This window comes from Chanodichthys erythropterus, chromosome 2 (assembly GCF_024489055.1).
Source record: "Chanodichthys erythropterus isolate Z2021 chromosome 2, ASM2448905v1, whole genome shotgun sequence".
Lineage (NCBI taxonomy): Eukaryota > Metazoa > Chordata > Actinopteri > Cypriniformes > Xenocyprididae > Chanodichthys > Chanodichthys erythropterus.
The window spans coordinates 36,373,559-36,387,173 of record NC_090222.1 but is presented as its reverse complement, the minus strand read 5'-3'; the positions used below and the strand labels follow the sequence as shown (position 1 = coordinate 36,387,173).

Below are 13,615 nucleotides of genomic sequence, written 5' to 3'. Positions count from 1 at the left end.
GAATTTTGAACCTGGCTTTATACAATGTTCAGATTTCTGTTCCGGAAATGTATGCAAATGTGTGCATTTTTAAGTGTATAAAGCATCATTTGCATATTCAAACATAACATTAAAATACAAAATGTAATGTCTTAATATACTGCAATTAACTAATTGGGAAAAGTATCATAATATCTATTAGTTAACATTATTTACCTCTGGTGTCTTCCCTTAAAGTTATTTGCATGCAAAATAGGAAGCTGAGTTTTAAATTAAGGCTTGATTCTTGCCTTATTTGAATAGGATTTTAATTCCTTATGCAAATTTTGACATATGACAGATTTTATCCAGGACCATATCCGTGCATATCCATGTTAAGTTTCATTACATTATTGATTATTATTCTAGAGTTATCACGCTCTCAGTAGCACCAGACTGAAATTGCAAATCCACATAATTTCACACTTATTCAAGCTTTTCCCCCCTAAAATATAACTTATATTTCAGGATATAATTTAAACTCAATAACCAAGAAGATATCACTTTCACTGTCAAGATTACATGACATTTTTGTGACATTTGAGTGACATTTTTCTCATGCACTTGCTGAGACACGAAAGCACGAGTGTGAAAGGTCTGCTGGACTGGGACGGAGCTGGTCCAATGCGGCACACACACACACACACACACACACACACACACACACACACACACACACACACACACACACACACACACACACACACACACACACACACACACACACACACACACACACACACACACACACACACACACACACAGAGCCAAAAGTGTTTGGCTGTGATTCTAATGACTGTTGATTTGTGCAGCATCTGTGTAACTGCCACTCAAGAGAGGAAAACACTGCACACGCTCCACTGCTCTCAGCATCGATTCACACACAGGGCAGAAGAGGTTATGAGGATGAGAGAGATAAGATGATAAGAAAAACAACAACTAAACAGTATGGAGACACAAAGAGAAGTAGTAGAGACCTTCTGTGATGGAAAAAAATGGAAAGAGCACAGGATATAGTTTTGAAAAAATACAAATATCACAAAAACATGCATCTATCATCATATTTTAACAAATATAAGGATACACATAACATACAATATATAACATACACTCACCAGCCATATTATTAGGTACACCTGTTCAACTGCTCGTTACTAATAAGCCAATCACATGCACAAACTCAATGCATTTAGGCATGTAGACATGGTCAAGATGAAGCTCAATCTGAGCATCAGAATGGGGAAGAAAAATGATTTAAGAGACTTTGAATGTGATATGGTTGTTGGTGCCCGATGGGCTGGTTTTAGTGTTTCAGAAACTGATGATCTACTGGGATTTTCACACACAACCATCTCTAGGGTTTACAGAGAATGGATTGAAAAAAAGAATATATCCAGTGAACGGCAGTTCTGTGGGCGAAAATGCCAGAGGTTAGAGGAGAATAGCCAGACTGGGACGAGCTGATAGAAAGGCAACAGTAACTTAAATCGTTACAATCGAGGTCTGCAGAAGAGCATGTCGAACCCTGAAGCAGATGAGCTACAGCAGCAGAAGACACACCGGATAAGAACAGCAAACTGAGGCTACAGTTCACCCAGCCACACTAAAACTGGACAGATTGGAAAAATGTTGCCTGGTCTGATGAGTCTTGATTTCTGCTGCAACATTCAGATGATAGGCTCAGAATTTGGCATAAACAATATGAAAGCATGGATCTGTCCTGCCTTGTATCAAGGGTTCAGGCTGCTGCTGGTGGTGTAATGGTGTGAGAGATATTTTCTTGGCACATTTTAGTACCAATTGAGCATCATTTAACCGCCACAGTCTTCCTGAGTATTGTTGCTGACCTTGTCCATCTCTTTATCACCACAGTGTGTCCATCTTCTGATGGCTTCTTCCAGCAGGATAACACGCCATGTCACAAAGCTCAAATCAAACTGTTCTCTTGAGCATGACAATGACTTCACTATACCTCCACAGTCACCTGATCTCAATCCAATAGAGCAGCTTAGGGATGTGGTGGAATGGTGGAATTTGCATCATAGACTGCCAAAATCTCTGAGGAATGTTTCAATCACCTTGTTGAATCTATGCCATGAAGAAATTAGGCAGTTCTGAAGGCAAAAGGGTTCCAACCCAGTACTAGCAAGGTCTTAAAGTGGCCGGTGAGTGTATACAAATGCAATAACTAAACTAATCACAATATATTAACATAAAAGTACAAACATAATATAAAAGTATAGAACTATTATGATGATTTAAAATGTATAAAAATATAGAAATATAATAACATTAATAAAATATATATATATATAAAAAAAGAGATGAAATGACAACCAAAAAAAGAAAGGAAAGAATAAAGAAAAGGAAAAATAGAATAAGGGCTGCATGATATTTTGAAATAAAATCAATATTGTGATATGGCTCAGTGCCTTTGTCTAATACGGAAGAGGATTAGGGCCAAGTAATAATAAAAAAATAAAACCATCTTGAGATTCAAGTTGTTAAATTTCGAGAAAAAAGACGAGACAACATGTTGAGAATAAACTCATTAAATTATGAGAAAAAAGTAGTTAAATTATGAGAACAAATTCGTTAAATTACAAATTTGTTCTCATAATTTAACAACTTTTTTTCTCGTAATTTAACAACTTTCTCATAATTTAATGAGTTTATTCTCAACATTTAATCTCGACTTTTTTCTCAAAATTTAACGAGTTTTTTCTTGTAATTTAACAAGTTTATTCTCAACATTTTATTTCGAAATGTAACAAGCTTTTTCTAGAAATTGAACAACTTTAATCTTGAGATGGTTTTATTTTTTTTATTATTGCTTGGCCCTAATCCTCTTCCATAGTCTAAACATGCAGGCTGGGATTTAATTAAATAAATATAAAATAATAAGAAATATAAAACAATAAAATATAATCTCAAAGGGGTTACTGTTTGAAAATGAAGAACTATTAGTAATATAATTTGACTCACTAAAATAAAATTATTTTTATTACTTGATTTTTTTTTTATTTTACATAGAACAATATTATAATTATAATATACTTCTTATATTGTTTAATATTTTTATTTAATAATCATCACACTAAACACATAATAGACCCTTTTCACCGACCGTGATGACACGTTTTAACGGTCATCGGCATCGTAAACCTTGCAACGTTTTTTTTATTTTCATTTTTTAAAAATGTATGTACATTTATAACACTATACTTAGTATGACATTACCTAAAAAACTAGTTAACAAATCTGTGAGGGTGTTTCTAATACAGCGGCTGTGAGAGTGACGGTAAAAATGACATCTTTCTCTCTTCTGATTCCTGTTATCAATCTCTCTCTATTTTTCTCCTCTTTTTAACACTGTTGGTGAGTTTTTCTTTTGCCCTTTGAGAAAAAATATATTTTACGTATTCTCTCATTCACCGCTATGGAATTTTATCCAACTATGTCGACTTCCGCTTATGAGAAACCCGGAAATGTGAAAGGGTCTTTTATTGATCAAAAACAGCAGGAATGTCGCCTATGAAAACTCAAGATTTTCTTTTAAATTCCAAACTAGAAAAAAAAAAAACTGATGCAGGATTTACTTTGATTTTCACTCAAAAATTACTAGTAAATTTCACAAATAATTACAAGAACCAGAAGAATATGGGAGCACAGGATGTAGTTGTGAATGCGATCGGTGTGCACTGATGCAGACTGCGTGCTGTAATGACACGTTACAGAGGAGCAGAGAAGGTCGACTCTCACCACATGTCCAGACAGGTGGAGTAGTCAGTGGAGCCGAGCAGCACGTCTGGAGGACGATACCAGAGAGTCACCACCTCATTAGAGTACGTGTGGCTGGGGACCGACTTCGCACGTGCCAGACCTGCAGAAAACACACACACATTATCATTACTTAAGGGAAAGAAGTTAAAAAGATCACTTTGGATAAAAGCAATGCACCACTGTGAAGTAGATGCTCTCTGCTCTGTAACGCGCTCTTACAGTTCACAGGAGACACCATAAACCGAGCTGTCCTCCCCAGGTGCCGAGGCGTGCTTAATTAACCCGTTTCACTTAAGCACACTTGACTTCCTGTATTTGGAGAGCTGCTCGGCGAGAGGGCGTTTAAAGCAGGATGGAAATAACAGCAAAGGATTCACACCAGTATAATTTGCAGTCAATAATCCTGCAGCTAAACAAAGGGCTGCATCAGAGAAAGCGAGAGGCCATCATTTAGGTTAACACATCGACGGAGCCTCTAATCATCATTACACTAAACTGGTGAGTAATAGTCACCCGGGTGGCAGCGCAACCCGCATCTGTGCGCCTAATTGATGGGAGAGTGAGAAAATGAAGAGGAGCGGATGAGAGGTCAGCAAGGTCAGAGATGATGAAGGCAAGCGAAGAGGAGGGAGGACGTCCTTTCCTGGTCCTGAGGCGGTCGTCATGGCAACGCAGCGGTCGGGCTGACATTAACTATGAATGCCGGCTAAAGGAGATCGAGGGAACGTCACGTAACGTTCAAAGCGCTCGACCGGCCGCCTGCCGCTCAGGAACTCTGCAGGTCTCCGGAGGGGGTCGAGGGTCAAGCGGAGTAAATTATACATCACTCACTGTCCCAGAGTGACATGAAGGAGTGCGGAAGGACAGAAAGAGATGAGGTGACAACCGGAAAAGATAGGAAAGAACAAAGGGAGGGAAAAATTAGGAGGAATTAGGGAGTTAGGAAGAAAATTAGGAAGAATTAGGGCTGCACAAGATTTCGAAAGAAAGATTTTCGAGATAAGGCTTAGTGTGATTGTCGTGCATATTATATATATATATATATATATATATATATATATATATATATATATATATATATATATATATATATATATATATATATATATATATATATATATATATATATATATATATATATATATATATATATATATATATATATATTAGTGCTGTCAATCGATTAAAAATTAACTCATTTTCTTCTGTTATTAATTGCAATTAAAAACACTTACGTTTTTATGCGATTTTAAGATATTTTATAATGCAATAATTTCACAGTTAATCTCTACATAAAATCAACATAAAGAAACAACATGAAGACAGTATATTTTAAATACTTGTTTGATGGCATCTTTTTTATGAATGAAGGCCAGTATCACTGATACTAATACTGCTACTGATGTCTCAATGAAATAGATTTTTTCCCCAATTTTAAACATGAATTATAGCCATTCAACATTAAAGTGTAGTTGAAAGCTATCAGTTTTTTTTATACACATATTTTTATACACATATATACACATACACACGCATACACATACATATATATATGTATGTGTATGCGTGTGTATGTGTATATATGTGTATAAAAATATGTGTATATGTGTATATATATATATCTAATAAAAGCTCTATACGTTATATACAAATAAACTTCTATTTTAGTTTAGACTTTGCCTTAAAAGTCAGCAGTCAGCCATACACAAACACCTGTATGAAATCTGTACAATATCTAAATGAACACGGATTTAATCCACTATAACAAACACACCACACACAAAAGTGGGTCAGTCAATCTAAACACGCCGTTTGATTAAACACCCCGCCTCATCTACACATCCATCAATGCTGACCATGATCAAAATAGAAAAATGTAATAAAGGTATATTCAATACCTCCAGCATCACACGTCCGTTGTGGGGGAGATGATCGGGAGGAGTTTCATTAAAGTGTCGTCATTTTCACACATTTCTGGGTTGCAATTACAGAGTGTTTGGCAGGTAATTTATGTGCGGTGTGATCGAATCCAGTGCTTATGACAGATGCTGGCCATTAGCGTCACCTTTTTCATATGCAAAATTTATTAACTCCTTTATTAAGATGTTAATGAAGTGAATGAGCCGTCAGAATGGATGCATGTCAATACCTGCTTTATCAAAGTAACCTGGAGATGTGATTGTGTGTTTAAGTGTGCACATATCTGGCCCTGTACCTTACATCAGGGCTTCACTGCACCTCTCAATACTGTCATGAGCCACAAAGCGTGCTGTGTTAATCCCTGAGGCTCAAACAGACACTCAAATAGAGAGTAAAAACCCTCTGAAATCAAAGGATTAAATGATGGAGTTCAGCAAGAACACTGCAAATGATGTTCTTGGAGAATTCCCATAAGGCACGTCTTAAGCAGTGTATACCACCAGGAGGACTAGCATACACTTTACATTCATTCATCACAAGAAAGATCATCTGAGATCAAACTAATGCTCACATGCTCCATATGGAAGCTTGTTTCCACCATGGAATCATTTTTTTTTTTTTTTTATTAATTGCGACTTTTTTTCTCCTAGCAATTCTGAGTTTATATCTCACAATTCAGATTTTCTTCAATATAAACTCAGAATTGTGTGGGAAAAATTGCAAAATGTAAATCATAATTCTGAGAAAATAAGTCAAAATGGCAAAATATAAATGCGCAATTATGACAAAAAAAAAGTCTGAATTGCAAGATATATATTATCAGAAATCAGAATTTTGAGATTACGGTGACCGGGAGGGGACATGTTCGGTTCACTTAGTTTTGTCGTGGCCACAACATATAAACTTATGTGTCGTGGCCACAAGATATTAATTCGTGGGAACGTGATAAGAAGTCGTGGCCACGAGATCGTTTTGTCGAGGTAACGACATCCTTATGTCGTGGCCATGCGATGTAAAGTCGCATAATAAAGGCTTCATTATGTTGAGGGAATGACATCTATTTCTCATGGCCACGAGTTAAATGTGTAAACAACGCGCGCTACCATAGCAACCTGGAATTAAGAATGATAAAATAAGTGCGGAATTAGGAAATTATTATTATTTGAATGCTGTCTATATAGTCAACATTGCGCGCAATGTAATAAGCTATAAATAGCCTATTGCATGCAATGTTGCCACTATAGCATTCAGATGAAGTTTGTTATTATCAATTTGATAAACTTCATTTAATGATAATGAACATTTATCAATCCCATCTCACAGCCTTTTAATCTGATCGTATCTTTATTATAATAATAATAATAATAATAATAATTATTATTATTATTTGAACTTTATTCAAATGCTGTCATGGGCACGAGGGTCTACAAATGATAACAGACGCTCATTTCCTATCTTCACGGCTACAATACAGTCATTTTATTGGCATGATCTGGCATTTAAAGTATTTACAAAATATAGCTAACAACATAATATAGGCCTACAGAAAGGATACACGAAATGAAGGGGAAAATAAAGCAAATAGGGCTACATAACAATGAATAAAAAACATTTAACCAATAACGATAGCCTAATAATAATAATAATAAATAATGTAAGAATATGAAATAAAAAAAAATAACAATCAGTGAATGGATTTAAAAGACTGTTGGATGTAATAAAAATATACACAGCATATTCTAATATTTATTGATAAACTTCATTCGAATGCTGCTGTTGGCATCGCACACAACACAATAGGCAACATGTTAATAATCACTTCTTAATTCTGTGCTTTTTCTTAATTAAAAATAAATATTATTATAATCTTATTTATTCTGATAGTTCCAGGTTGCTATGGTAGCGCAGATTGTTTACACATGTAACTCGTGGCATGAGAAATAGATGTCATTCCCTCAACATAATGAAGTCGTGGCCACGAGAAAAATATCTCTTTCCCTCACCATATGATCTCGAGGCCACGACTTTACATTGCATGGCCACAAGATCATTTTGTCGAGGTAACAACATCCTTATGTCGTGGACACGCAATGTAAAGTGTACTATGTCAACTTTACGACACAACTAAGTGAACCGAACATGTCCCCTCACGGTCACCGTATGAGATGTAAACTCAGAATTGTGAAAAAAAAGTGAAAATTGCGAATAAAACAAAAGTTTTGTGTATTTAAAGCTGCTGAAGTGGAGATTTCTGACTCTGAAAATTGTGGGATGTAAACAGAATACTAAGGGAAAAAAGTCAAAATGCCAATATATAAACTTGGAATTATGAGAAAAAAGTCAGAATTTTGAGGTAAAAGTCAGAATGACCCTTTTTAGGGGTTCAAACGCGTAGCGCTGAAACTCTATTGTTATTGTTAGGATTTTCGAAGGTCAGCATTCTGCCATAAAGGTGATTGGGCACACCGAACCATAAGTCGTAGAGACTTGAGAATTTGAGGGATGGTAGTAACCACCCCGTCTACAACGTCAGCAAGGCTTGCCCCAATCGGCCTGATGGTGGCACTACAGTAATCAAAAGTACAAAATTGCTCCTAACTCCTAAACCTTTAAGGCCAATTCACACCACACCGACAACAGCCAACAAACGCCAACAAACTCGTCTGTTGGAGTTTGTTGGATCGGTGTGAAACCCCCTTTGGCGTCTGTTGGCGTTTGTTTGGCGTTTGCTGCGCGGTGTGAACAGTTTTCCAACAAACGGCAACAAACTCTGACGTAATCTGACCTGGCTACGAACCGTTGCCATGACGATGAGACAATGAAGTCCCCTGCAAAGACGGCTGTTTGATCGAGCCCACGCCTCACACACAACAAAGTACTGGAAACGTAAGATCGCAGCTTGTTCGTTATAAAAAATAAAATACAGTTAAAAAAATAAAAATATACAAAAGGTACAATAGTCCATAGTGCAATCCGTGCCATTCAGCAAGAGCAGCTGCTCCACTTCACCGAAAGAGAGAGGTAACGTTAATGTTAACCACTATGAGAGCAACGCAGGTTTACCTTCAGTTTCGTTTTATTAATTCGTTTTGGCTTACATGGTTGTATATGCTTATGGGTCTCGTTAATAAAAAGGGTCGCGCTGAAAAAAAAAAAAAAAGTTTAGAAACCGGTGTATACACCCAATAGGTTACGATCAGATCGATGGCTACAGTGCTTCGGATTTCAGGTATTTTTGTTTTGCCTCAATACTTTAATACAATGAAAATATATATGATACTATATTATTAATATAATAAACTTGCCTGTGAGATGTAGTTGTGGAATTTTCCCAGTCAGTTTTTTTCCCAGTTTTTTTTAACCCAATCGGAACCAAACCAGTGCAGAAAGATTCTCTGGAGGCTGACTGTCAATAATTATCAAAAAGTCGAAATTTAGATTTATGTCTGCAACGGGACGCCAAAACATTGCAAGTCGGCGGGGCCACTTTTACTAAAATAGTTATTACTCTTGAACGGATTGAGGTAATTTCACCAAACTCGGTACACCTATGTATAGCTCATTCTGTAGTCACGTGAAAAAAAAGATACAGTGAATAACCACTGGGTGACGCTATAAATTTAAAAAAAAACACCTATAGCTACGCAACAGTCAGTCCGATTGACTTGAAAACTGGCATGGAGTTTCTTTGTCCAAGGTGCCGTGATTGTCTATGAGGACATTCATGTATCTAAAAAAAAAACTGCCACCGTCGGCCAATGAAATTTGAGCACCTATCAGACAAGGTTAACGGAGGTAACGGAACGAAACTCACTGGGCCTGTTTGAATCATGGCCCTAGAGGTCTGTGCAAAAATAGAACAAATTTGGCCATTGGGGGGGGGCTATTGCATTTTATGACTAATATATCACGTGATGTTTCGCACATATACCCAATATTCATATCATATGTTAGATCTCCTCATTCCTAACAACTTTGCCTTAAGAACCACTGCTGTCAATCATTAAAAACCTACTTTTGCAAAGTAGTTCTCGGTTTTTCGCTCAACATCAAAAAAATACTGCAGTACAAATCAGCTCCTCACATCCGATCACTGTAAGACGAGAACAAGACAAGAGGAGGAAGTCATCACACCCTGAAACACCCATCGGTACAACAGATCTAGGTCTTTATTAAAGAGCTCTGTTTCGTCACAGTCTCTGTAGGAGCTGGTCCAGCATCTGATTCATCTCACAGGGCCGCTGGAGCCCATCTGCTCCCCGTACCGCATCCCATCAGCGGCTTCATATAACGACACACGAGGGAACAGTGAGTGGATTCCTGCAGGGTTCTGCATGGATTCCTGAACTCGGACGCAACTCTTCCTCTCTACTGCAGTCAGCAGATGTTCTGTCCATCACAAACACACACGGGAGGGTGTTTGAACACAGTCCTGCAAATTGTTTGTCAACTCTGTGGTGCTCATGTGGAAGATACAAGTTTAATTGCTTCCAAAAATGGTACAAAATTTGGAAATTGAAATCACTGCAAAAGTGCTCAGCAGTGTCCGCCTGTTCCCATGATGCATTGCATCTCCCTACACACATAAACTACTCTGAATATTTAGCAAAAAATGTGAAATAATGTATTTAAAACTATTTTAGCAAAAAATAAATGTTATAAAATTGCTGTTACTTAAACTGCTTGGACTATTATTACATTATAGTTAGTCATCTAGTTTTTTTTTTTTTTTTTTTACTTTAAAACTGGTAATAACATTTTCTTTAATCTAAAATTAGTCTTTGATCTAATTGCTTGGCCAATCTAACTGATTATTCCTTGGAAATACAAGCACAAACAAAAAAATATAACACTGTCTACACTCTCAACTTACTTTAAATATTGTGCAATAAACTTAAAATTTAATATATATATATATATGTTATGTTTAAAGATGCAAATGGGGAATTATCTAATTAAATATTTCCAGAACAGAAATCTGAACATTAAATAAAGACAGTATTAAAATCTTTGTTTGATTTTGTTGGACATATTAGAGTTTAATGTTTTTACAGATGGGGATCTCTCTTTTAATCACTTCATAAAATCAGAAAATACTATCAAAAGACAGAAAATAATAAATTTTCACCATGTTTTTAGGAATAAAATCTGATATAAATCAGGCGAATAATGTATGAACAAACCTTCAGAATATAGATATGAATAAAACTGTAAAGTTGTTATGTATTGATATGTATTGCCGTTGAAATCTGCAGATGCAAATAAAGTGCAATAAAATAAAATCCTTAAATGTGTGTTTTGGATGTTTTCTTTCCACTAGTCTAAAATTAGACACGTTATGGAAGCAAAATAGTCCACAATTGACCAGTGCATGAAGAAACATTAGCGTCTTTCCTTAAATCTGCAGTGACCACACATCTCACCTAGTCTCAACTAGCGAGTGTCGTCTTTCTTTGCAGATGATGAAGTCTTATAATGGAGGAAAACTTGATTCATGTTGCCGCACACTTGTAGAGGACAGGAGGGGCCACCGGTGACAGATCGGCTCCTAATGACCCCGCTGAGGACGCCGGCAGAGCCGCTAGCCGCCGTTTGTGCCGAACCACCCGGGCGGAGAAAGGGACCATATGCTGCGGCCCGCCGGTCCAAATGTCTCTTCAGCAGCTGTTTGAGGCCACTGAGCCACCAAAAATACACTGATCTTGGCAGGGCTGAGATTCTCGCTTGATCACTCCGGCCCTAATTGAGTGGAAGAAACAACGTCCCACCAGGTATCTGAGAAGCAATCTGCTGGTCAAGCTGTCTGTCTGTCTCACTCGTGTTATTGCTATATTTCTGTTTTCTTTCATTCGTTCACATTTTGCTTTGTTGTGAATGTTTGCTATTCACCTCCTGACCAGCACTCTTTTGGTGTATTTTGAAGGTGAACAGAAGTGAAACTAGTTAAACTTTCAGTCACAGGTCAGCATGTCTCCGTCACACTGCTGTTCCAGCTCAATCTCTTCTCACTAGTCACTCTACTGCGGGATTTTATGCTGCTGGTGAAGCATTTGTGTCTTTTGTCTCTTTATCTCCTGCTTCAGACTCACACCGGGCCTGTTTGCTCTCAGCAGTCAATGCAGTGGTCTGTGTTTGTTTACCCATAATGCCATCATGAAAGGAGACTGGACATATGGTGCCAAGACAAGGAGGGGTTACACACACACACACACACACACACACACACACACAGATATCAAGTGCACTGGTACTATGGTACCAAACTGATGCTAAATTAAAGACAAAAGCAAAAATACCAGTTGTTGTACATTATCTGTAGTAGTGAATCATTTGTACTGTAACCACAATCTTAACATAAACTGTTAACACAGCCGCAATGAAAATATTGATATGCACCTATTATGTAAATGACATAATATCCAGAAAAAGCAGAAAAACCATAACAACATGTTCATTAACAGAAGAAGGATCATAAAAAATACTTGTTAAATGACACTACTGTATGAACTACATGCATGTCTTTATGATTTGAACTTAATTTTCTTAATCTTGCATTGCATTCAAATCTGCCTGACATCAATAATGGTTTGGATGGAATGGCACTTTCTCTGATTGAAAACCAAATTATAAGTTATTTCTGTGCAAATACACAAATATGAAGATATGTAAAAAATCCAAATACTGAGTTATAGTTTTCAATTTTCAACCAAATTACTTTAACATCTCAGTCCAAAATGCGGTTGAAAACGACAAATGGAAGACATTTTGGTTGTTCACACAGGACAATGGATTTCATTCACATAAACACATTTCAATATGATTTATATATTTATTTATTTATTAAATAGTAATACTTTATATGTTTAATTTAAATTAAATATAAATTGTCTCAGAGAGAAATACTGATTTAATAAACAAGTAAATAAAATATAAAAAAATATGATTATTGGGTTATTTATTTATTTATTACATATTAAGATTTATTTATTTCATTCATCAAATTAAATATAATTTGTTTTCTCTGAAAGAAAAGTTCATATTTAATGCAATGTACACTACACAAATAAATAAATATATACAGTAATATTTATTAAATATAATGATGTATACAATCAATTTAAAAAAGTTTTGTAATAATATTGCAATTAAATCAAACCTAACATTAACGTTTTTAATATATTTTTATACTGTAATAATTTCACATTTAATCTCCAAATTAATATAGAAATAACATAATGGTGGTATATTTTAAATATTTGATCTCACAGTTAGGAAATATCCAGAAATTGAATAAAGTTATCAAACACTTTAGAGTCTTCACTTTATAATTTAGATTAAAATATACATTTTTATTCATTTTTATTAAAGCTACAAAAGTTACTCAGTTTGCCTGCTGCACTTGACACGGATTGCATCCTATTTTCTCACAACTCTTTACATTCATTTAAAACTTCACTTAAGACTGTGCTAATGTGGATACTCAATAAAATGGTCATTTTGACATAATTTTGTGTATTTTTGTCCTTACACGTGCAAAAGAAAACACAATGTGGCCGGCGTGCAAGTACAGATTTAAGTTCTTTTTTTGCGTTTTATCATGCTTGAATGGTTTAATAGTACTTAAATGAACTATAGCATGATCATATAATGTAACGCCAGAGCTGGGTAGTAACGGATTACATGTAATCTGGACTACGTAATCAGATTCCAAAAATCAAGTACTTTTACAAAATTCAAGTATTTTTTTATGTTTTACATGATTACGTATTATTTACATAATGGCAGTAAGTTCATTTCATTTCAATTCATTGATTCTTCTAATTTTTCATTTCATTTCATAATTAACCTGCCGCTTACATATTCTTTGAGTTTTTCCAGCGGTGAGGGGGAAATA

General features: G+C 35.8%; 1 protein-coding gene across 2 annotated transcripts in view; it reads right to left on the bottom strand.

Moving 5' to 3' along the window:
• Positions 1-13,615, bottom strand: part of cdk14 (cyclin dependent kinase 14) — a 223,299-nt gene that overhangs the window by 87,190 nt on the left and 122,494 nt on the right. For both annotated transcript variants that reach the window (XM_067411200.1, XM_067411208.1), the window contains exon 9: positions 3,781-3,901. In XM_067411200.1, coding sequence (XP_067267301.1) covers positions 3,781-3,901 — 121 coding nt within the window. The remainder of the gene's footprint in view (positions 1-3,780; positions 3,902-13,615) is intronic.